General features: G+C 37.7%; 1 protein-coding gene across 8 annotated transcripts in view; it reads left to right on the top strand.

Annotated features, from left to right (window-relative positions):
- The window catches only part of DENND1A (DENN domain containing 1A), a 222,496-nt gene that overhangs the window by 16,782 nt on the left and 179,146 nt on the right, over positions 1–26,568 (top strand). For 7 of the 8 annotated variants that reach the window (XM_075112125.1, XM_075112121.1, XM_075112120.1 and 4 more), the window contains exon 3: positions 26,212–26,255. The exons of the other annotated variant lie outside the window; for it this stretch is intronic. In XM_075112125.1, the coding sequence (XP_074968226.1) occupies positions 26,212–26,255 (44 nt within the window). The remainder of the gene's footprint in view (positions 1–26,211; positions 26,256–26,568) is intronic. 8 annotated transcript variants of the gene reach the window in all.

The following is a 26,568-nucleotide window of genomic DNA, read 5'->3' as shown; positions in this document are numbered from 1 at the left end:
GATGCGGGAGGATGGAGAAATCCGATGTGTGCCTCAAGGGGATTTGATTTTGGGTGAAAACAGTCAATGAACTGAATGGCACAATGTGAACTGCTATATAATACTGTGTGTCACCTCTGTGTTGTATCAATGATATCAGAGTACGAGCCTCCCAACCCATGGAAGATCAACTATGAAACAAGCCGTGCAGCAGTGATGGAACGATGACTGACTCGGTATGCAGCAACCCAACGCCACACACCATCTCTCCCACCCGGAAAGACTGATACAACAGATGGAGCCCAGAGTCATGGACTGCGTGAACTCAATGGACATTTTAATGGACATTTTACAGGGAAGATCCATGAACTAAGGGAATGATGTCTGTGTATTATGTTAAAGGATGGGAAGGGGAGGGGTGGTGGTTGGTACGGTTGTATTGCATCATATGGGACCTGGGCATGGTGTAAATGGTATGGAATAAGGGGTGGAGAATGTGCTGGTTTTTGGCTGAGAAGGGGTTAATTCTCCTCACTGTGGGGGTCAGCTACCTTTCCAGCTTCCCGCGCTCTGCCGCGTGGCGTGGCAGGGGGGGCTGGGAGGGGCAGGGCCATGGTGGGGGCGGCTGACCCCGACTGGCCAATGGCAGGTTCATTCCATACCATGTGACACCATGACCAGTATATTGAGGGGGGGCAGTGGCAGCGCGGGGGCGGCGCGGCGTCGGGTCGGCGGGCGGCGAGCGGCTGCGGCGCGTGCGGTTTGTTCCGGCGGTTCGTTCCCCCTCTCCCCTCCCTTCCCCCCTCCCCCGGGGCTTTGCGCCTCTCGTTGTTCTCCTTTACATTGCATTTCTACTGTTGTTTCTTTTAATGTTCATTATTAAACTGTTCTTATCCCAACCCACGAGCGTTACCCTTCTGATTCTCTCCCCCATCTACCGGTGGGGGAGTGAGCGAGCGACTGTGTGGGGCTGAGCTGCCGCTAAACCACGACAGCATCTCATAATAGTAACAATTCACAGAAATTGAGGTTGAAAATTACAAAGAACTGGTATGGTTTCTTTTACAAATTATAACTGCTTAAGTTAGCTTAAGCACTTCTAGAAATTCAGTTCCATACTGTTGAGATATTGTATGCTTGCAGTAAAGTGCATTGGAACTGTCTTCTGTTTTTTTTTTAAACCTCGGCTAAAAGATTGTTTTGTTTTTTTTGAGATGCAGAAGTAGAAAGAATCTGCTAGCAATTTTAGTTTGAATACCTATATAAAGAAAGTGAAAACATACCACTTAAGAAATCTTTTAATTTTCAAAGCACTTTATGATCTTAAAACTGCTGCAGATCATTCGTCAGAAATATTATATGACATATTTAAGGATCTTGCTGGACCTCAGCCAAAGATCCTCTCTTGTTAGATGGGCTGTGAGGAGAATTGTAGTCTAACTGTCAAACTGTTCGTGTAGAAAAAGAGAATTTGTTAGTCTAAAGTAACCGATCAAAATAGCCTCTAAAGTGTGAACATTTGAAAGTAGATGCTCACAAGAGTAAGACACCCGCGCTACACCCCTGTCTGGGAGGACATAGCTTGCTTTTGTGTGGGGGTTTTTGTGTTCTCGCCAAAGCAGACATTATAAAAGTATGTCAAATCTATAGCTTTACCATGTAGTGTGCCAAAAGGCCTTTCTCTCCAAGGACCTCATCTTTCATCTTTTTGTGACTGTAGCATAAATTCTTGCTGTGTGTTCAAGGAAAAAGCTAAAATGGTTTAGTAGAGCTAAAGGATTTCTTTCTCTTTTTTAAAAAAACCCATGGTAAGTTAGAAGCCTAAATGTGATAGCGTGGACAAAGTGTGTGTTAGAGTTTAACAAATGTTCGCTGGATTAGTAAAGGAAATGTAGTTTATGCTACTTCTTTTATGACAGAATTTAAAAGGTCTTGCTGTAAGACTTGCCATGTGCTGCTTTCTTTTCTCAAAAACATACCACTAAGTTGAAAAGGGAGATGAATCTTAGAAGGAAACTATTAACTCTGAGGGAGTTTATCATTGTTTGAGAGAAAGGATGAAATTTGCATTTGAATTGGCTCTGAGAGTAGCATGTACTACTAATCTTGTTCCTACTAGAAGCTTGTGAGTAGTTTAAGTACTTCCTTCTTTACTTTTCATGTTCTAGCCTTGTGTTGTAATAGCTCTTTCCCTCCCTCCCCCCCCTTCCCGGTAGATCACAAATGTTATAACTTAAACTAATCGAAGTCCTTAACTCTACTGGGAGAAGTCATGATAAGCTTGGGCCCTAAAATTATTCTACAGTTGCCACTATGGCTTCTGTGATAGGACTTTCACAGTTAGAGAGAGCTAGCAGGTTTCTGTCTCTGCAAAACAGACGTACTGCTACTCCTTATCATTGTTTTTTGTCATATGTTGTGTTTTGGATAATAAAACAGTACTTCTCATAGAGGGGAAGTATTTTCTTGAAGATAAGCAAAGTTATTGGAGTAGGATTATGTTTAGAGTTGGTCCTTCAAAAGTTTGTAAGCCTTACCTGTGCACCTCTCAGAGCACACTTTTTTTTTTAAAGGTAAAAACATTTTGTTCGTTGAAGTTTGCCTGTTCTGTATTGGGAAATAGATAACATACTGAAGGTTTAGGAGTAACAAAGGAAGTGCAAAATTCAGGTCTCTTTCCATGAAATAAGGGCTTTCTGTTGAATGTGTGCTGTAATTCAGGTATCACAAGTTTTCCTGTCCTGTCTTTACGGTATTATGTTGCTACCCCTACCTTCCTAAAGCAGGATCGGAAAAGTAACCAAATCTAAGTGGATAGGTAGTGTTTGGGAATTGTAATTCTCCTAAGCTGCTGCTTTCTTTTTCTGTTTCCATTTGATCGCTTTTCTTCTAAGTACGAACAAGGTGGAAGATTTTCACAAAGAACTTACTAGGCCTGCATGGTGCAGATCAGTTTGGCTTTTACAGTATGAATGAAATACATAACTTGAAGAGAAACTCACTTTATGAAAAAAATACTAGACTGTCCAATTGCAAGTCATCATAAATTTTATCTAACACATTTTTAGGTGTGTTCTGAGCTGATGATACTAGGATTTAATACACCCCCAAACTGTTAATATCAAGTATAATTGAATGTTCTTCCATTTCTGTAAGTTATTTTGTGGGAAGAGGTCTGTTTGTCCTCTTCATGCTTTATGCTTTAACTAATTCTGTCTACAGTCTTTTTTATTTCACAAGTATTTACTAGTCTGCACTATATTGCTACCGCTGGCACTGTTTAACTAGACAGAAAAATTCAGCCCAGAAAGTCTCACTCACAAGACTTTAAACTCTTTTGTTGATTTATATTTTTTTTAAAGGAGCTTGACATCTTCATCAAGTTCACAGTGGGCCTGCTTTGTTTGCTTTCTCTTGAATGCTTGATAAGATTTTTCTTCTATTGTTTTGTGCAGCAAGGACAGAACTTGCCATGGCTGAGGTGGTTTTTTTGTAAATCCACAATATGGTCATTGTCTGCTGCTGAATAATTGTGACTGCTTTTTGTACAACCAGAACTAAGGCTTTGGCTGTGAACAGATTCCTTCTTAGCGTGAAAAGAGACTAATCCATGTAAATACAGCCCCAAAATAAAGCTTTACAGAAAAAGGGAAAGGCTGCTAAGCAGGAGGGCAGAGGTCAGCAATTTAACCTTTAACCTAACAAATAAGAAGCATGAAAGTTCCCGAATTGGTTTACAAAGGCAAGCTCCTGTGATCTGTCAGTTTTTCTTTTCATGATAGAGTTGGGTGAGAAAACTGACTGACAGCTAGTGCCTTTTTAACTGCAGGTTGAAATTAACTGCTAAACTGAAACTTTTTTTAGGGAGGGTTTTTTTGTGATTTTAACAAATTATTTTCATTCACTAGCTGTACTTACAGCTTTCCTTGAATTTATAGAGGAGTTTGAGTGGTTGTTGTTTTTAAAGCATTCTTGAGAGACTCAATTCAGATACCAGATACTACTGAAACATTTGAATGCTTCAGATGCTGAAATATTAAGAACTTGATGAAGCACTTGTTGCAATTAACTCTCTGTTCATGTGCTCCTTTAAGAGTAGGACTGATATTCCAGTAACTGCAAAGAGATTGTACTTTGAATAGAGTAAAAAATTTGTTGTTAAATGTTGTGTGACTTTATTTAAGGGAGAAATTTTAACTTTAGTTCATTCTCAGTCACGGAATTTTCCAAGGGTGTTTGTTTTTGTTTGTCCTTATTTAATCACAAGAGGTAATCTCATTAATGAGTGTTAACTTTTGCTTAAAGCTTAATGCGTCTGCAATCACCTGTTAATCTAGACATAGACATTTCTGTAAAGAACTTTTTCATCTGAATGACTCTGTAATTAAAAGAAACAAAGAAATAATGACTTTAAAGTAGGCTCCCTGTAGATTAAGAATAGCGATTTTATTTTTTTTCCTAATGCTGTAAGCACTGTGCCAGAAATGAGTGACATTTGGTCCATCCACGTTGTACTGATGCTTCCTATGAGTGTCTTCAATAGAAGTATTGCAGTTCAGAAGTTGTGTCCATGCTTAGTCTGTTGACACGTAGGTCAGTAATTCTACCCAGAACACTACTTTAAGTTTAACGTGCAAGCAAACCAAATTCGGTAGAGCAAAAGATGAATCAGATCTGGTTTTATTACTGGTTCTTTTTGTTTTAGGTAGCTCCTTGCAAGAGGAGAATGTAAACTCTAATTCAAAAAGAGGCCTTATCAGAAAGCCCGAGGCAGTGTTGGTCTGCTTCTCTTTGGTGTGATTTTTTTTGTCATGAACAAAAAGAGGCATTGTCAAGTTTTCTTAGTTTTTTGTTGGTTTGGGGTTTCTTGTTTGTTTTGTTTGTTTTGTTTTGTTTTTTCCAAAGATTGAAATAGAGTTAGAAAGAAAGGTGACTTTAGGTTAAATTCTTATCAAGTAAGTATAAAATGAATTAAAGACTACTGTTTTACTTCAGCAATGGTTGTAAAAACCAGACCAAATCCCAAACCCACCTTTTGTGCTACCAGAGACAAGGCTGATCCTGCAGTGTTCTACAAGAAATGCTGTAGCATGCTGATTCGCCGTGAAGGGTCAGTGTGTGGTACACTTCCCTGTAGCAGTGTTTGTGAATAACAGTGGTAAGACACATTTTAATCATAAAGAACTGTATTATGTTCTGCTAATATCCTGACATACTCGTTATCTGTGAACACAGTGTGCTGCCCAGCTCTGCTGGAGCCCATCGATGGAGAGGGGAGAAGGAATGCTGAGGGAATGCAGCTGAAACCAGACTGATGAGTAAGGAGTTTTTTGCCCTTGCTGGGGCTACTAAGTTTTGGTAAACTATTTGCCAAGATTCCAGATGCTGGTGGGTTATTGGCTCTTAGGAAGATTATTTTTATGTCTTTTTTTTCAGATGGAAACAGTTTTCAATATACTGTTTAATAGGACTTATTTCATGCAAGAGTAGGATAGAAACCAAGGAAGTGGAACTGCAGGTAACCTTGGATGGAGGGGTGGGAACAAGCAACTGATAGTGATAATCTGTTGTCTGGAATGGGTTACAGTCTGGAGAGTTCATTTGTTTATTCCTCCTTAGGGATTTAAAACCAAACCAAAACCAAACTCTCCAACTCCACATTATTTAAGTTGGTTGTAATTTTTCTGAACTCTTACATGACTGGGTATTTGGACAGTAATGGTTTCTAATTTGATGAACTAACTAGTAAAGCCAAACGATGCATACTATACATAGCCAAATAATATAAGACTGTGTAAAGTACCCTGTAGAACACCATGATCTGGATGGAAAGTGTCACAGTTAAAAGATGAGGAGCAGGAGTGAAGGGTCCTGTTTACTCTGCTAAAAAGTCTGCTCTGCCCCAGACTTCAACTATTATAGTACATACACCTAGGGAAGGAATGGAAAAATAAAAAGGGCCCTGTGAGTGAGTACTTTTAAAGCACTATTTTGGATATTGTAGCCAAAAGAATTTCCACACTTAGAATTTGTGCTGGGATTTTAAATGGTGGTGAAGGGAATTACACTCACAGCTCCGACTGCATTCTGTTGGGATTAACTGAACCCAATATTCAGTTCCTTTGAGGAGTCATTTATGCTGAAACTACATAGTTATGAATAGAAGTAGTGATAACATTACCTTTTTTGATTTTTACATCGCTTTAACTCTTAAGTATATAATTACTCTTCATTTATGTCTAGTTGACCTGTAAGATACTTTTGAGATGCTTGAGATCTTCTGTTCCAAAGATTCTAAAACCAGATCATCACTCTGTGGAAAAACACCTATGAAAAATAATTAATGCAGACTTAAATCAGATGCTAAAATGTGAAGACAAAATAGCTGATTAAGTATCACAGTGTAGGTAGAGAGTAGAATCAGGCTTCTGTTTTTTCATATTTGCAGGATTCATGTTTGACTTACTGTTCTTTAAATCGTGCTTTATCTTTTTGTGAATATGACACTAGGACAGTGCAAGCAGGTCGGGAAAGACACCAGGAGATGAGAAACAGCTCAGGCAGAATGGAAATCAGCTTATGCTGCCTCTTCAGTAGGCAGTTGAAGAGATGGTAGAACAGAACTGGCCTGTGGTGAAGGGCAGGATCAAATTGTAATAAAATATAGCAGAGTGAAAAAAAAACCACAATAGCCCTCCACCAACACAGACCCCAAAACTTTCATTTTCATTGAGTATGAGCTTTTCTTCTAAAGTTGCTCTTTACTTGCACCTAAAGTAACATCTGATTTTATCTGATACTTGCTTGTTGATCATTCACTTAGTTTAATTTGAAGAGGAGTTTATCAAACATGTGAAGAAGATGCTATAGGGTAAATAATTGTCTATTAAAGCTATAACCTACATTCACAAATGCATTAAAATTCATACTTAAAATTACCACAGGCTAATATATTGATCTCATCTCATCCCATTTTATGTAGAGGTGATATTTGCACATGGAAAAATGTTGTAGATATGATTATTTTGCTTCATTGTGATTAATATCCTTCTATACTAAAGACGTTATATTTGCCCTATATATTTGTTACTTTTACTTAATGGCTTAAATGCCTTACTTGTACATGTGGTAATCTATCATCCTCTTTTGTACACTATAGTGTTAAAAATTGTTCTGATTATGGTTTGAGAAAATTTACGTGTAAATTATTCACTAAAACTACATACCACTTCAGTGTATTGTAGATTCCGTCAGTACAATGTAATTAAATAGCTCTTGAAGATATTTTCTGCCGGAAAGAATTAGCATGTTAAAACAGAAGTATATAGCTTTGTGTGTACCTTGGCAGTATTCATAAACAAAAATAGATGTAGTGAGTAAATAGAATTATTGAACTTGTTCACTATTTTATTCTTTAATGAACTGTAGAGGTAAACAGTAGCAGAATCTCACAATTTGCTTTCTCTCTTGCATGGAGGTTGCAAAAAGCATGCTTTTGCTGCACTCACTGGATACCACATTTGGTATTTGTAATACAGTAATTACAGTGCTTTACATTTTGATGTATTTCTTGGTTGCTTTGCTTTACCCTGGATACGGGATTAGGTCCTTCACCATATCATCCCAAAGCAATTCTGTATCTAGACTCAATCCTTAAAATACAGTGGGTGTCACATGGACAATTAAAATCAAGTATTGACATGTTTTTAAAAGTCATACATCTCAATTTTGTTTATCTCAAAGTTTTAAAAACCTAATGACCTCATTGCAGCTCGACTATAATTACCATGTTTAAACTTCTATGCATTTTTTAGTTTAAACAGCCTTTGTGTTTTTTTAAACCAAAAGAAAATTAATGAGAAGAGACAAAGAGACATCAAAGAGGTTTTCCCTCTGATTGCAGTGTTAGAAGTTTTGCCTGAAAATAGGTTACATTTCTTCTGTTTTCAGCTGAATCCTCATTAACTTTACATTTTAATGATGTCCAGAGCAAATTATACGATTATGGTAGATGCCTTAAAGGGAAGCTTAAAGGACACCTTTTTAATGTTTGTTTCTTTATTGGTGGCAGTATTTGCACCAGTATTATAAACAGTGTTAGAATACTGAAGGTAATCCCAAAACATATCAGCAATATTTTCCATTTTTGCCATATATGTAGTGTAAGTATCTTTATTTAATATTTAACACAAGTGGAGTGTGTTAGGGGGATATCTTCATCTTTGTAGAAGAAAAATGTAAATCATGTCCTTTGAAAGAGTTTACAAATTACTTCTGCATCTTATAATCAGTTTAATTTATAATGATAAAATGGAGACAGGTGATGTTACAAAGCCTCTGAATTGTTTTGTTTTCTTGAACCTTCAGTAGAAAAGATGATGGAAAGTTAATAAAGTGATAGTTTGTACTTTTACAATGACATAAAACATTATTGGGGGAACTCAGTGGAATTTCAATTTATTCCATTTAGGGAGACACTGTTAGCAGCAGTTCTGTGTTCTAATGTACCTCTCCTACTGAAAATTAAGATTGCATAATTAACTACTTAGGTATAACACAATTCTTCTTCTATGCAGCCACAAGGACTTGTATTTGGTACACCTTAAACAAGGTTAACTGAAATTGGCAATAGCTTGAATGGAAGTTGAACAGCTGAGAATCCAGGTAGTTCAAGATAATCTTACAAAACATATGTTTAAAAAAAAATATGAAAAATTGCACCCATTCCCCCCAAAAGTATAGCAGTTCTTTATTAGCATTTTTTCTGCTCCCCGTCTTCCCCCTCACACCTTTGCTCTGCAGAAGGATGTGTCATTTCTGACTGCAGCTCAGTGAAAAGTTAGACCAAAAGGTCTTGTGAAAAGCAGCATCTTCTATTTCCCTGTCCTGACACTTGGTGTTTGTGTTTTATGAATAGAACCTCTTGTGCTGCATTCCAATCAATAAACTAAATTTTTGGGAGGTGGGATTATGGCAAGGGTGTGGGAAGAGGAGGAAGTAGGAATGTCCCAAAGTTTGGCTTGGAGGTAGGACTCAGAATCCAACTGACATAGTGAACTGTTACCATTTAAGGTCTTAAAGGCTAGTACTTCATGACTACATTGCCATAATGGAAGTGAATTTCTAATTAATCTCTGATTTTTCCTGTAGACGTGGCTCTGCTTGGCATATGATTTCACAAAGCTAATGCCCTGCATCTATATACTCAGTGTTTCAGGTCGGTATTTCTAAAAAATTTCTTTGCAATGGAATCAAACTTTAGTACTTGTTTTTAATAAATTCAGCCTCCTCATATGTTCCAGACTCTTTGTTCCTGGACGACTGGCTGTCCACTGTAGTGTTGTCCAAAGTTTGGTGTTGCTGTTCATCTGCACGTCTCTGTTCTGCAGTTGCATATGGCCATCTGCTATAAGATGTCCTTGAGAGCTCAAATTTCTAATCATAACTGTCAAAATAATCCTCGTTGTCCTGAGAATTCCAGCTTGAGGGTGCTACAATTTTATAATCTGCTTTTCCACTGAAATTTGTATAGTGTTTTAGTGTTTTTGCATATGTGTACGTAGCACTTCTGTAAAAGAAATGTTCCCTCTTATTTTGAACGCAGATAAACAAATTTTTGCTAAATAGCGCCTGGTTGACTTTTTATTGTTGATTTAGACTGGTGTATCTTGATGGAAGCATTTCATGTGTCCATCATTAATAAATAATTGAATAATGCAAGAGTCATTAGAAAAAAAGAAAACTGAACTTAATCTTTCCATTTCAGTATGATTCTTACCTATTCTTTTTTAAATTAATAAAATTTCTGTTGAAACTGTTCAGAAATTAAAATTGTCATTTTTTTGTCTAGGAGTTATGGCAGACCCAAACTGCGCATCCAGCATGGTGTATTAGGTGATCTCTTGACAGAAAATGGGTTTAAGTCCTTCAAATGTCTGGTGCTCTGTAAGCTTGAAAACAGCTTTTGAAAGTGGTGGTTTAAGTTCCTAGTTTAGCTTAAATCTTTTAGCTTTGATGCCTTCTAATGTAACTTCATTTTAAAGATTGTATCACTAAAGAAGAAAAAGTTGAGTGCAATTTCCTGCCTCTTTCTCCTTTATTTTCGCTGCTTTATTTTGTAATTATCAGAGAATTTACAGTAACTTAGTCTTTATTTGAGATGCGTAGTAAAAATACTGGTTAATAAGCTCTAGCTGACAGAAAGATGCGCATGTTATTTCCTTGGCATGCAGGATTTCGTATAGAATCATATTAGCACTAAAACCCTGAAATGTTCCTCCTGGTAACTTATTCTGCAAGTATTTGCAGCATGGCTGTTTCCAGCCAGTTATGTGTTAATGATAGTGCAAGGTTGAAACATTCCAATCATTCATGTGTCTGTCCTCCCTTTCTCATACGTGTTCCTTTGCTCAGTGCTTTTGCCTTATTTCTTTTGCTTTGTTGTGGTCAATTCAGTCTGTATAATAGCAAAGACATTGGCTTTTTTTTCTTCTTTAATAAAGACTTATGTTAGAGATATACTATAACAGAGATAAGAGCTATTTATGTCCTAAGCTATTGATTTTTAATTAATGTTGCCTGGGCTCATACATGTTGGCAGAATTGCTAACAGCTTGTGGCATTTTTTAATTCACATCTTCTTTTTTGGTATTTTGACAGTGTCATTCATATCTCATGAAAAAGTACCTCGTCAGGTTAAATGTGTTAAAACACCGAGCAAAAAAAAAAAAGGAGAGAATGGAACATAGGGCTGCCTAGAAACCTTGATCCATTGCCAAAGTATTTAAACAATTTAGTGTTTTGGTTTTCTAGCTCCAAGCTGCTTCTCAAATCCCTTGCTAATTAATCCAGTTAATTCTTTGTAGACTAACTGTATGCAGGGCTTTTTCTTGTGCTTCTATCGCTGAGAACCCTGTTTTGTTTGAAGCAAACCTAAGCTCTGCTATAAAGGTTGTAGTAATAAAGTGGGTACTTGCAGATGTAAATACAGTGTTTTGAGCCTTTTAAAAAGGAGCTGTGTTTGTGTGTGTAACTTCTAATTTAATCTTTCATGTTTAAAAATTACACATATATGCTTGTACAAAAAGGTGGAGAGAACTTAGTCATTAGTTTCATCATTTAAAAAAAGGCAGTAGACCCTCTCTGGAACAAGTACGGCACAAAGTATTAGTGTTATTACAATTAGTAATATAAGTTTATTTTTCAACAAGTAATTTACTGTATATGCTGTTCATTTTTGAACTCGGAAATGGATGATTGGATATAAGGCAAATAAGAGTGTTTAATGGGAAGGAGAGTTTTTAGAAATGACCTGTTGATACTTTGAATTCTCTTGATTAGAGTACAAAGGTGGTATGAATTCAGAACTGGAAAAAGCAACTAGGGAGCAGAGAGCTTAGAAGCCCAATTAGAGTATGGTATGAGATAACGAGAAAAGAGTATACGCTCCTCAAGGTGTGCTTGTCCGTGATGAAAGCCACTACAGCTCTTGAGCTTCTAGTTTTAAAGTTTTCTTAAAAACTCCTTCTCGTCATACTGCTCATCAGGGATAAGCATATGGTGTGTGCAATAACGCACGTGTAGCTCTAGCTATCGATGCCAGTCAGCCTCATATCGTACTGGTGTCAGCCTGGCTATTGGTGATGTTTCTACCAAGTGCTATCGGAAAAATGTCTCCCTGAATGTTCCACGCCATTAGCTTTCTCTGTTCTTTCAAGAAGTTGCTTCTGAGGACTCATTGCCTATAGGACACAGCTTTCCCTCCTATTCTGTGTAATACTAGATGTTCTTGCAAATCGGTGATGATGTGCAAATACTGGAGACTACATTTGTGCTGCCAGCTGGCCGTAACAAGTTAATGCTCCTCGTTTCCTTAGCTGTCCTCAGTCAATTTGCATGTCAGCACAATGGGAGTCGATGACCATCTGCACTTCAGCACCTTGTGGATCAACCTGTGGAGAGAAATTATGCAAGTGGATTAAAGTTACATTTTTAGATTACCTTTGGAGTTGGTAGTGAAGGAGAAAATTGTTTTCAGCAAATCTGCTGCTAAGGGTGCACAGATTGAAAGGAATTGGCAGAGCTCTTGAAAAAGTCTGAAAGTGTAGTTGGGAGTTTGTTGTGTAATAAAGCTGGGCAAGGAAAAGTGAAAGGAGATTAATAGAATTGCTAGTTTTATACACACCTGATTTCTAGGGCTGATGATTAAACGAATATAACATGATTATGAAACGTTCTTGCTCAGAACTAGACTGGTCCACTATTTCAGGAGTATCTTGATGGCTGGATATGTACTATCGTACATCTTGAAAGTGTCAAATGCCTTAAAATATTCCCAATGCATTTCTATTTTGCAGTTAAAAATCCTTTTGATCCCCTTGCCTTTTCTACAGTAACAAAAATATTATAAAGTTTTGCAATGCGATGACAAATTTCCTGTCTAGTTGCACTAAATATCAGCAAGTTCCTCTTTATGTAAAACAAATAATTCTTCAGGCTGATAGTACTGCTTTAAATGTGCTAAACTTCCTTTCGCAGAGGCCTTCTTTTTATTATAGCATCACGCATGGTATAAAGTGAGCTTTGTTAGCAGTGGCTGAAAGCATTGCAGATACAAAATAGGTCAATACTGCAAGTGTAAATATACCCACAGTTCTCTTGCAGTGCCTGGTGTTGTCCAGTTAATGAACTTTACTCCAGAAGAGAGAAGTCATTCTGAGTAGCAGAACACTCAAGGATTTTCTTTTCCTTTCATCTCACGGTCACTAGCTAGATGAGGTGTATTTTTCCACATTAGGACCTCTTCCCCCACCCCCACGAAGTTTTGAATACTGTTCAAGAAGTTCAACTTCTGTCACCAACACATCTGACTCCGCAGAAACTTTCTGCAGGAGAGTATACTGAATGCTTTTCCTACTTTTACAAATGTTCCTCTCATTTAATGCTTGTTTGTAGGCTTTCACGGGACCTCAGCGATGCTGCAGCTGTAGTTGAGGCTCACAGTGACCAATCTCTGGGTTTGTGGGCTTTTTTTTTTTTTAACTTGCTTCCAGCTTACTGGCCCTTAAGAATTTTCATTACCATTTTGATAGAATGGACAGTACTAATAATACTGGTAAGTTGAGATGGTGAAATTGAGTACTGAAGGGTATGAGGTGAAGTTCTGAAGTGTATCAACAAAATAATTATGACTATCTTTTATATATGGTCTTGCACACCTTAAAACTTAGTAGTGAGTTGGTGACCACTGAACTATTGGTCAGTTAGGGTCATTTAATACCATAGACTTCTGTAGTTGTAAATGCAGTAAGCGTAAAGCTCTAAGGATGTGTACGTTGTAGAAACCACAAGCATAGTATTACTCCTTTATGATAACATCTCACTAAAAATGATAGCTAGGTTTGGCTGAACTTTATTGATAATGAAACATACATGAATCAGATTTATTGTATGACAGATATATTTTTACTATGAATTACACATAGTGTTGAAGTTAACATCTCCACTAAAGAAAACAATAGAGTTAAGAATGGGATTTCCAGCTTCCTGAGTCACAATTTCATCTTTGGTAGAATCCATTTTTTCTGTTTAATGCCATTTGAATAACACATCCTGAAGTTAACAGACATGCACCAATAGAAAATTTGAAGCTGTCAAAACCCAAAATGATTCTGAAGAGCTTGTTTTCTGTAAAATCTTGTACTACTCCGCAGGGAGATTCCCACAAGGGATGATATTTGTGCAGATCAGTAATGCGGAGCGGTGTCGTAGGGAGCGGGTGGTACTCCACTGAAGCAACACATGATAATGTTGAAACCGAAAACAGTTTGAGACGATCAATATTGAAAGTATGAAAGTAAGGTCAGAGTTTTGAACATTATAAAGTTACATAGCTTGAGGCTTATAAATCAGTATTCTCTGTTACATGTTTAACAAAGAAGGTATTCTCTGTGTAGTTTAGGCAATTATACAATTGCTGAAGAGTAGGGGTTTTTTTAGTACAACACTTTAAGAACTTATGGTTGGCTAGAATACTTTTGTTCTGAGTGCGCTTTGAGTCAGTTCACATTAAACCTGAAATGTGACGGTCCATATAACAGTGAATATATTTCTGCAGTACTTGCATGTATTTGCCTAATAATATGTCTGTCTGAATTTATTATGGTTGGTGAATTTTGGAAAGAGATTAAAAAAAATTAGACGACTGTAAAGTGTTTCGTAATACACGGAAAATATAGTTATTAGCAAATTAAAATGGCCATAATATTAAAAACAAAACCAAAAATGGTTAAAATAAAGCAGTTTGGAAAATGTTTATAAAACTCAAAGTGTTTTCTAGTAATGAAAAGCTGGCTGTATGTTGGAAAATACTATTTGTTTTCATTAGTACTGCCTTTAGGTTTTGTAATGTAGTTGATTGATTGCCTTGGCCACGTTGTGGTTTTACATGAGTTCCTTGTAATAGAGTATTTCTACAAAGCAATATGACATTAAAATATTATTCCTGCCTTTCTTCAAAACAACAAACAGAATTAAAAATTATATTGACACAGGAAACTAAAAAATGTGACACTATGTAAAAATTTCTCTTAAAATTAAGGATTTTTTTAAATGAAGGTGCTTATTAATATGCCAGTGTTAGGTATGAATTAAGTTGGCTGTGAACTCTCATTTTATCAAATGTAAGTCTTTAATTTTTGCTGTAAAAAGCTAGCTTAAGGAAGTTGTTTTGGGCTACGTATGCTTGAACCTTCAGCAGAAACAGTAATCTCGGGAAAGCAGATAGGCATACATAAGCAATTTGAATACATGTCATGTAAATATTAAAGAGGGTGACTGTTTCTTGTAAAAATGTCAAAACTCTAGTTGCTTTGGTCTTATCTTGTGTAACTTGAGAATTTGCTTTCTGGAAATATAAGTTAAATTGGCAGATTTACACAATCACTGCTTGTGTCTGGTATTGTTCAACTCTAGATGATGCGCTAACTCTGGATTAATTTTTGCTGCGTGCTAGCTACATTTGACGAAGGGCTGCTTGTTTTTCTTCCCTTATGGCTTCTGAGACTTAAGAAAAATTTTGTCTTGTAAATCCTACCCTGTGTGGTATTGGCACTTCCAGATTGTCACATTTAAATCATAGCATGAAATATTAGTTAACTGTTTCTTTCATATTTTCAGGACAAGGAGGGCTTGCCAGCTGCTGTTGAAGTGAAGAGGCTGTCACCAGGCAACTCTGCTGTCTCGGAATATAAATACAAAGAGGCAGGAGAGAAACGAATTCAGTATTCATGGCCTGAACACTTGAACATATCTCTATTAAATTTATAGAGTGGTGAAAAGGTTACGAGAAAAAAATATACCGATCAAACACAAATACATTAAAAAATTATTAAAACCAAAAAAAGCCTACTTAAAGTAGGTGTTTGCATTCAACTTCTACATTTAAACTCTTTCGTATAATTATTACAGGCAGCCTGTAAAATGTTTCAAAATGCTTTGCATCTAGTTTTGTAAGCCAGGCTTCGTGGATTTCTTGAGCGTTGAAGTAGGATGTTACCTAATTGTATTTTTTTGCAAGTTTTAGCTGCTCTATAATTTGCTGACTGAAATTACAGGGGAAAAAAAAGAATTAAAAACATAATCCATTCAAAATTCGCTCCTTGCAGGCCTCCTGGAGTTTGGCTTAGATTTCCAGTAATACTAAATTTCTGGGTTGGTTGAAGAACAGATGGTTATGAAGAGAAATATCCCTTAAGTGCATAGTAAAGCCAACTCAAAAGATTTATCAACTGTGCTTTAATGTGGACTTGAGGTATCACCGAAGTAATTAACCATTGCATATAAAAGATCTGAAGACCTCAAATGAAGATGGGAGAAACATGTAACAAACAAGACTTGAAATAAGTACTTTTTTTGTCTTCTGGTTTTGATCTCTGTTGTTTTAGCTTTAACGCTATCCTATGCATCACTGCTTTGTAGTTCAAGCTTTAGTTACATCAGTATCATCAGTTTAACAATCTGGACTGAAAGTTTTCTGCTCTTCTTTGTGAAGAAATAATTCTGAGTATTCTGATCACAGAAGACACCTTATTCTTTGGAACATCGTCGTAGTCTTACAGTTTAGTATGACAGTGGAAGAGAAATTAATCTCTGCTGTTATAAACCGATCTTTTAAAGCTGTTTTCTTGGTATAGATGAAACTAAAGGAGTGAAGGATTTAATACAGAGGTAGTTCCCCAACTGTATGTCATATATTGAACACTCTGTGCTTGCAACACAACTGTTTCACAACTTCCATTAAAAGAATTGGTAAAGTTTTGATTAAACCTGGGGCTGTTCCATATAAGAATCCAAGAGAGTAATTAATTAATAGCAGCTGAAGATGGAATGTGTTACCTTATAAAAGCGTCTAACTAGTCTGATGCATAACTCTCCCAATAGCCCTTGTTTATCATTTATCAGATCTTGACTCTGACATGTGCATTTTCTTCAATCCATTGCTTCTCGATCTGCTGTTACAACTTAATGCTGTTGAGGGAAAGAGCTGATCTTGTTCCTTGGGAGGGAGTTGACTGACTATACTACAGAAGAGATTTGAAATGAAATAGAAACTGAGCTGACTCTTCAGTTTCTGTGGTTATGTTTGTGTTAACATTTAGATCAGAGCTGACTTCACTGTTGGGTTTTTTTTTTCTTTTTTAAAATTCTCCCGCATCTGTTTGTTTCATGATCCTTTAGCTCTTCAAACGGTATTGAAACAAAAGAACAGATCGTTTCAAAGTTGTAACTGTGCCAGAGGAAACTGGAAATACCATTCTTAACTTTACTGCTTTTCTGCAGCAGAATGTCCGTGTGATGCTAAATGTCTTGTAAGTGGCAGGCTGGACAGGTCAGCAACTTGACATGACACCAAATAATTGAGCAGGGCTCGCTAAGAGGAGGCTAACGTAGCCTCTTTTTCCTGTAAAAGACCACAAATGCTTTTCCTGTTGTCTTATCCAAGAAGTGAGTGCTGTTTCTATTGGGCGCTTACTGTACTTCAGTTTTTTAACAGGATTGTGAAATGAATTTAACCAAGACCCCTTTAGATGGAAAGTTGGTCTGGATGCTAAAGCAGTGAAAGGCTCATATTTAGGGTTTACTCTGAATGGATCATAAAGCTGCTGATGGATGAGTGCATGTGCTGGAAAACTGATGTGAGGAGATCAGTCAGGAGCCCAGACACAAGGGCAACTGTGGCAGCCTTTGCCAATTCTTGCATTGTTAGGGCTACTACCTCTCCTTATCGTGCAGAATCATTTGAATTTTAAAGATAATTCTCTTTCTTCTGGAGAACTGTATAGAGCCTTAAGTAAAAATCCATGGGGAAGTTGTAGCTTAACCTGCTTTATTTTGGAAGGGTATTTTAAGAAAATATAGAAGAGATCGCTGAACGCCGCCTAGGAAAGTTTTGCTCCTCATTGCCCCTCTGGCTCCTGATGTGTTAATAATACAAAACAATTATGGAAATTGTAGTGATTTGCTTAATCTGTTCTGGTTTTCTCTCTTCCTTCCTGTTTCCTATGATGTATATTTTATGTTGCCTTAGCTCTGTCTTTCCTGCATTTGGATCATTTTACTGAACTCTGAACAGCGTTTTGTGTGTGAGTTGCAAACCTTATATTCTGTTTCTAGATTAAACTGTTGTGAAAAGCATTTTCATGTTACCAGTGAGGTTTTTGGCACTTGCAGGGCAGGCTTCCAAATGTTCTGTAAGAGAGAGGCAAACTTGCTAGTCTGTTTTTATGGCATTAATGTCAGTGGACTCATTTGAACAGCAGCTGATGTATATAGTACTTGCTGATTCACTCAACTGCTGATTGTACATCATTCACAAAATCTGCAGTAACTGAGAAGGATAGGTCAGGGTCCACCTATTTATGCCTACCTTGTCACAAAGGTGCGGATTGTATCCTAGAAGTGGAATATTTGTTTGAAATGTGACCTGCTAGGTGAATAGTTTCATTGCGTAGTATTCTCAGGTAGGTTGTGTTTTTAAATATTGAACCTGCTTTGTGTGCTTGCTATGCATATCAAGATTTTGGGGTGACATCAGTTGCATGCATTGTGGTGCTAGACCCGGGGGCTGTGTGTGTGTGTTGGTTTTTGTTTGGGTGTGGGTTTTGTGGTTTGGGGTTGTTTTTTTTTTTAATACAGTTTGTAAGACATAGACTTTTCTTTTCCATCTTGGTTGTTTTCTGACATGCACACTTTTAGAATAAGGAGTACTTTAAGAAGAAAAGATTGAAATCTTAAAGCTTCACATCCAGAAAAACATAATTTTTATTCCATACTTATTTACTTGATCTGAGGTTTCTTGTCTGTCATCGTGTGTGTGTGTAGGCTTTTCCTCTCCCACATTTTCTCCACCGCCCCCTACCCCTGTCTTCTTCCCTCCTCCTCCTCTTCCCCCACTCTGAGATGGTATCTGCATGCTAAGTCTGCAGCAGTTTAGGGGCAAGCAGAACTGTTCGACTGTACTGAATACAGGACGTCAAAGAGTTTGTGGAGGTTTGGAAAGAAGTTTACGTTACTTTTCAGTTGTGCTGCATAAGTACTATAATGTGTAGTGGGTGCTGAAATCAAAGTGGCTCTGAATGGAATTCCATTTCATTTTACAGGGGTTACAGCTGTAAAGACCTTAATGAAGTAAACGAGTTAATTGATTTAGTTAGGAAAATGAAGTAATTTTTACTTTGGGATTAGTATATCTCAAAGATTTGTAGCCATATGGATTAAGTTGCCTTTTATCAGACAAAACAGGTTAGTGTGTATTGGTTTTGTGCGGTTAACTGGGAAGTATTTTCTGAAAATTTTTTGAAAAACTTCCCCGGTTTTATAATTTCCATACACTTCAAATATAGACAAGTTTGAGCTGCGCTATTTTGGGGAGTAATTAAGCATGCCTCTCTTAAAAGCAAAACTCTTCACTTCATGATGGAAGAACAGTTGAGAGTAAAAGAGCAGCATAGTTACACTAATATGCCATTGTAGCATGTTCCCATCCTGTCATCTGGAAAATTAAATCAGTTTACAGCATGGATTAACATCTAGACTTGTGAGGAGGGGAAGGTAGTGTCTTAAATGCCATGAAATTGAACAATAGGATTATACAGTTCATAGCTAATTTCAATATTCTTCTGTATTTGGCTTTTTGTTGAACAATATTCTGTAAGAAGCGGCAGTAATAGGTTTTAGAACTTGGAAACATTCACATATTTACTAAAATACAAACAATAATAGCTTGAATATGGTTGAGTAATCATTACAATGCTCTACATAATGTGCACAGATGTGAGGTAGAATCTCTGCTACTAGAGGGGAAAAACTAAATGTGTTAGCAATGAAAGCTGCATTTGCCTAGTGGGAAATCTCAGCTTTGTGCTGTCCATTTGTTGGTACCCTCTAAATGCATGGCAAGACACCAAAAAGCTGCTCTGACATTGCAGAAGAGTTTTACTCTTCTATCACCGAGAAATAGCATTGCCTTTTCTTACACCTTTTCAAAATGAAAAGTGTGTCCAGTTACAAAAATTTCATGTTGTTTGTAGAAGAACTGATCCAGTAGCTTCCCTCAAAAGCACCTCTTAAAATAGTTGCGAAGGAACCTGCTTGAAAAATAACCACGTGATCTATTTCGTATGTGTGTTTCCTAACTAGTCCTCCCTAGGGCAGGGTGTCTGTTGTGAGTAACGGGCTTGTGGGTCTCCAGGTCCTTGGCCGACCCAGATTTTACGGGCAGCAGCTGCTTTGTGTGGAGCTACGTGCTCTGGGAAAGGGCTTACAGCAATGTGCATCAGGTTGGTAAGTGAACCGAACCCACTCTGACTTTAGTGAAGTCACTCGTGAACCGTAGGAGGTTGATACGCTGTGCCATTGGTTTGAGTGTCCTTTAAACCTGAGTGTGAACATTAGGAATAAAATTAAGTTGATGTTTTCCTTAGTACCAACTGTTTTAATTTAAATTTGTGGTGTGTATGTATTTCACTGCACTTGCACCCATATGAGAGTGGGAGATTGCAGATAAGATGATGTATTTTAGCTTTATTTTGGAATGATATTGTTTGTATACTTCCTGCTTTGCTCTTGTAACTTCCAATTTCCAGTGCTATATTTCAGCATGCTGTTAATACTAATATACAGTTATTTTCCAGAGAAGTTTGTCAGCACTTTAGGCAGAAACTGTGCACATCTTGTCATCTTTTGTGAGCTGAAACTACAAAATCAGATGTAATGAAAGGTAAACAGGAGATATTAAGTTACCAACAACATAGAAGTTCGACCTGTAGCACAGCTGGAGTTCGTGTTTTGGGGTTTGGGAAAAGTTTACTTTGAGAAGCAGCTCCGTAATTCATGTGACTTTCTCTTTCTGTTGTTAACTTTCACTTTATCTGTTCATTGTTTTGCAACGTCTCCTTTTGCTGACCTCAACTGAGCTTTTAATGCTTTATAACTACAGATGGCTGGTGCACTGGAAACCTTCAAGCTCTGTACTTCACTGTAACTATGAAAGAGGTTGGTTAGGATTTCAGTCTGTCTCTTCCCTTGTTCTGATGTCAGCAAGTAGATTCCACTCTCCTGAACTTGAAATAAGTATTTTACATGTGTTTACTTTGCCTGTGGAGTATTGAAGTAGAAAAATATTTGAGCATCATTTCATTAGGAATCCTGTTAAGTACCTAGAGCAAGAGCGTTCGCTGTGTTTTGAGTTGCAAAGGGTTTTCTCGTTGTCTGGAGTTACAATGGAGCTACATGGAATTGTGTTTGCATGCAGTGTGCAAAACAAATTACCGTTAGTAAAAGTGTTTGAAGTTTTCAAGTTACTTCAGTTTTATAGGCAGAGCTGACAGTCAGTTATGTTCATGTCTTTACCGAGTGTTTCACAGGAATGCTGAAGCGTATCTTACTGATACTCGTGGTGCTGAGTAAAGCTGAATTCTGAATGCTTGTTTGAGCTACCCTCCTGTATTCCGCCGTGTGTATGACCGTTTTGCCCTGTTCGGAATGATTTGGATATTGTGTCCGTTGTGATCATTGGGTGCCTTGCGCTTATCTTTCCACTGGAGAGACTGGCTGTACCGAGTGATGGTAGTGTCTGTCCTGTAGATGTTTATTTCCTAAAGTCAGGTTTCTGGATGGCCACTGTCTAAATCCTCTCGGCTCAGTGAGGGTGCTCCAGTTTTGTGGAACTTCATGGAATTACCACGTAGGATTTAAATATAATTTTGTTGTGTATATACGTGTGGGTAAGCGTAGTTGAAAACACCTTTCAAATGAACATTAGATTAACAATGAAGAATGGATAGTGATGAAAGCTTTAATGAGACGTGATGTAGTTTCTTTTTCCATTGTGTAGTGTTTTCCAAATAAAGATACTGAAAGCTTTGTAAATATTCCCAGACCATTTAAAAGCTGAAGCGATGGAGCTGACGCAATGTCAAATATAAAATAGCTGTAAAAACATGAGGACGTGCGAGCGTGTGGCTGCCAGGCATAATTTAAAGGTGGTTTTCTTAACCGTAGGGTTCCAGGTTATATGGATTAGCCATTGTGATGCTGTTGTGAGATGCGTCATCAAAAGCAGACTGTATACACAAACTATACATCCCACTCTCTTAACAGGCGTGTGATGCCAAGTGCAATTCCACGAGGTGGTTTGCTCATCCAGCTGAGTACATATTGCTCTTATTCCCTTTGAAATTGGTGGATGGGAAATGCAGTTAATTTCATGCATTTAATGCATTGTGGATGAAATTAAATTTCTTCTAATATATACAGTTGATTGACATAGAAAGTTTTTATGTATGTTAAAGACAGCTTATGAATGTATCAAAGCACTGTGAGATCCAGTTTTTGGATGAAAATATAACTGTAGATGGTGTGCTTTGAGAACAAGTTCGTCTTGGACCTGTAGCAACTGACTCATGTGTAGGGGACTCTAATTGCAGCTGCATCTTTTTTTTTTTTTCTAAATTACAGTGTTAATGTTTAATGTGGTGAGTGAAATAGTATTATCTACGTGAGGATTCAATTCACCAAAGCCCAGATTCAGATGTTCAGTTGCTTAGTCTTGAAAACAGCCATAACTGCTTCAGTTGCTTGAAGTCTGCAGAGCACAGCGAACACCCAACAGCTTTCCTCCTGTCTTCTTACTGAGCCTTGCAGTGTGGATATTTTACTGTCTAATTGTAAAGAGGTGGGAATAATTTATACTTCAGGATACAGACAAGAGACAAGTAGAAGTGGAATGGTATTAGTTAAGAGATACAGAAAAGACTATCTAATAGCAAAGCGTCATGGTTTAGCCCATATATTTATTACAGTCAATAAGCTACTTTTCCACAAAGTTGAGAAACTCCATTTTGTGTTACTGAATTGCTGAAAAGGCCCATTTCTATAAGACCTATTACTGGTGGGTTTGTGGGGGTCACCCAAAGGGTCACCTTTTTTTCTTTTGTTTTCTTTCTATTTTCTCCTGTTACCAAGCTTGGTGAAGACACAAAATAAGAAATAGATATTCTAAGTGTTTTCTCACAGTTCATTAATAACTAGGCTGGATGACCTGTTGGAAGGGTTCTTAGTGTGGCGTGCCCGTCTCTGGTGGCGCGTAAGCCGCAGCAGCAAAAGCTAATCCATCCTCACTGCCTTTTCTCAAGAGAAGGTGGAGGCCAGCCTTCGGCACTTACACGTAGCCTGACCCAGCAGCGTGGCAGGTGGCTGTCAGTGTCACCACACCTGTGTGAGGAGAGGAAGCCACACGGAGGGACAGCGAAGATGGAATATTGCTCTTCCATGCCAAAGGCACGTGACAGAACTTCTGTTTCAGAAACAAGTCTTAAGCTAATTATAAAGGTGATCTGATATTTGGTGCATTGTAAAGATCTTAATAACCCGTGGTCTAATTTTTAACTAGTGTGTGTTACCCCTAAAGAACAAATATTCAGAAATGCATAATTTCTGAAATAATTAAGGAAAATAATTTTGTAGTAGATCACTGAAACATTTCAGTAACTTTGAAAATTGAAATATCCTCCATTACTCGCTATAGATATCAAAAGATATTAAAGAAATGATGGAGAAACAAATTCTGATGGAGTGATATAGTGGGTGGGGGAGTTATTGTTTGTTACTTTGGTCATCACCATAACTGCATTTTAGTCATGTACGACACTCTACGTCATAGGCAATGGCTGTGAATGAGTCAACGTTGAAAACTGCGAAGTACTGCTCAGCGTATGGTCTGGCCGACACAGGTACCAAATGCAGTGGTCCTTGTGAGAGATGAGGGCAATGGAAATCTCTTGGTTTGTTGTAAGTTGGTTTATTGTAAGGGCGATGAGGACTGGCACAGGCTGCCCAGGGACGCTGCGGGTGCCCCATCCCTGGCAGTGCTCAGGGTCAGGTTGGACGGGGCTTTCAGTGACCTGTTCTCGTGGAAGGTGTCCCTACCTATGGCGGGGGGTTGGAACTAGATGGTCTTTAATGTCCCTTCCAACCCAAACCATTCTGTAATTTTGACTTTCCTGTGTTAGGGACATGTATGGAACAAGGAGGGTTTTTTCTCTTTGCTTTATGCTGTCTTTCCTATGGCCACTGCTCTGCCTTATTTCTTGATGGCACATAAGTTCTTGAGAGGCAGGGGAAAAAAAAAAATATCCCAATTTTCTGTAAGAACAAACATATTTAAGTAAAAACTCTGAATGAAAAATGATGTATATAGACAAAGCTGAAATTAAAACTAAAAGAACCTAACAAAAAAATCATTGGCCGTGATTTTTAAGTTATTATTTAAGTTTTGTTTTGTATCCTTTTAATGAGGAAGGATTGTATCGTGGCCTCTGAGATGACAAAACCACCGGCATGTGTTTATTTGCCCGTGATAACTTTCAGCTACCAGTCCTTCTGAGTGAATCTTAGTATCTTGCAAAGTGGTGCACGGTGCACCTCTGTCAGCTGGACAGTGGTCTTGCTGGGAGCTGTCAGGGTTTACGTAAATGCTGACAAATAGGTTCCTGTAGGCCTTCCTCCATGCCAGTGAGCCCCTGAAACACAGAAGGACTTTCAAGATGCTAAGAAAACAGGAAAAATAAATGCTTACAAGCATTTTTGTATGACCAATCTGTTTTTTGTTGTATTTTTAAAGAATGGGGAATGTGGATTGCCATTCATGGAGGAATGTGTTTAGAGCAAACATGCTATGACTTTATGTCCATTTAATCCCCATTTCCTTAAAAAATGGTAAATGATAAAATGCTCTGGGTATCAGCATATGTATACATGACATAAATATATATTTATATTGCATTTGAGAGCTACGGGTCAATAGAAGTGGTGTGAGGGGGGAGTGTCAGGATCATGTTCTAGATTTCTTAAGCGATATTATGTACTTGGATTTACCGATTTGTTTCATTGATTTGTCTTTTCCGTGAAATCCAGAAGTTTAGCCTCAAATAATTAATTTTAAAAATATTTAAGAATATGCATCATAGTAGATGTTGCATAGTTTCATCCTACCGCTGATACTGCGCTTGCTTGGGTGAAATACGAAGTGGGATTGTCCCGTACATTGTTACTTGGGTACAAAGGACGGTCCAGGTGAGTCCGGCGGTTCACGCTTGTTTGCATGTTTGGACTCTTAGCACACTTACCTGCATATGGATTTAAGAATTTTCAAACTAAGGCTTTGAAATGTGATCCCGCGCTTTCTATTTCTGCTTTGTTGTGTTAGTGTGGAAGGATTTGCTCATATGCATATGTAAAATTTGATATATCGTGTATGTAATTGTATGCGTGTAATGGTGACATGTTAAAACTAAACATCTGATTGTCTGGAAAAAGTTAAGCTGGAAAGTTTGTTAATGTACAGTCTCCCTGTATTTCTCACGTGAAAAGAGTACACCTTAATAAAAAGTTTGCGTCTGCTAGCAGTTGAATCACCAATCAACTGATTCATTACTGAAGTAAACTTTGCCAATGCGAAGTCTCGGGTGGGACGATTCTGAAATAACAGGGTATGGTGCACGTGTCGTAAAAATGACTCTTCCCCTCAAGCCTCAGCTAGGATGTGGCGTGGCGATAACTGAGCAGTCGAGGTGGTGAATGCAACCTCACTCCCTACATAATGATCAGAACTTGGGGAAAAGGGGTACAGAGAGTCAGGAATCTGGTAACAGTGTATCTGGTCAGCCAGGTCACACAGCCAAACCCATCTGATTGCAGGAAGGATAGACCCTGTGTAGGCCAGCAGTTAATTTTTTTATTGTGTGTTACACTTAATTCTGAACTCTTGCGTGATTGTTGTATGGCTTGTTTTTTGGTTCTTGTAACTAAAAAAATTCTTTGCAGAATGGGATCTGGTCTTCTCAGCCGTATTCCTTTGAAAAATGGATGGCTTTGAAGAATTCTGTTTTAAATAAGTTGTCATATAAATAATTTCAATCATGATATTTTGTTGTTTTATGAACATCTCTAATTAAATTCAGGGAATAATACCATATTATTTATTCTGACAAGCCAAAGGAATAAGGACGTTGCGTCAGTCTGGAATGCTTGCTAATCTGAAGCATTAGAGGTTCCAGGGCTACACTAATTACCACTTTCAAATTCTGGATAAATATTTTTTGTTTTCTGAGGAGCATACCTTAACATTAACATAAAGTAATTTTGGAAGATTTGTAATCTGGTATCACTGAAAACATCCACGGAGGTTAATGGGCGCAGTGTCTGTAGCTGGCAAAACTGGTTATCTGGTTACAAACGAAATCTCCAGTGCGTTTGGTAACCATCTTCTGGTGACAAGCCTAGCTGGCAAACTGCAGCCAGGAAGATGTTGCACAAGGTAACAGCCTAAAGTTCAGTGTAGTGCCAGGATGTCGCTTACAAAATCACTTATATATAAACATCTATATTGACATATAGATGTGTGTGTATATGCATGCACAGGTACACACAGATATTTATGGTTTCGTGTATTTTGTGTGTACATGTTTTATATACAATTGCTGTCTTTCTGGAGGAGGGTTAAGGGAGAGCCTTGAAAAGTCCTTCCCTGCTCTTATCAACATAGCAGCCTCAGCTGCCCTCCTTGGATCCCCTGCCAGGGATGCTATCATCTTCTGATCAAATATTAATGTGTGATTCTCTGCTTGCTCACTAATCCAAAGCCAATTAATATTATCTGTCAATTATTTACAGATCCTGAGGTGCGGAGGCAATTCCCAGAGGACTACAGTGACCAGGTTTGGAATGCGTAATTAATTTTTTACATGACAAAATTTATTTCAGGGTTGTTCAACATATTATTGCTGCTCTTTTTACTGAAAGAGATAAATGCATTCTTAGAAAGAAAAAGAAGCTGTAATTAGGAGCAGAAGGATAAAAACAGTTTCACATTTAAAGCAGAAAATGGAAGAATTTTGGATCTCAGAAGGTTGTTTTACGATCTAATTTTTACAAGCGAACATGAGAGCGGGAAGGAAAATTGATTAATAAATTTCACTTTTGCCTTTAGGTGCCACAGCCTGCAGTTCATTTGGCAGTCCTCACTTCATT

The sequence above is a fragment of the Phalacrocorax aristotelis genome, chromosome 17, assembly GCF_949628215.1.
Source record: "Phalacrocorax aristotelis chromosome 17, bGulAri2.1, whole genome shotgun sequence".
Taxonomy (NCBI): Eukaryota; Metazoa; Chordata; class Aves; order Suliformes; family Phalacrocoracidae; genus Phalacrocorax; species Phalacrocorax aristotelis.
The sequence above is the reverse complement of the archived record's forward strand: the minus strand, read 5'-3'. Positions and strand labels throughout refer to the sequence as shown.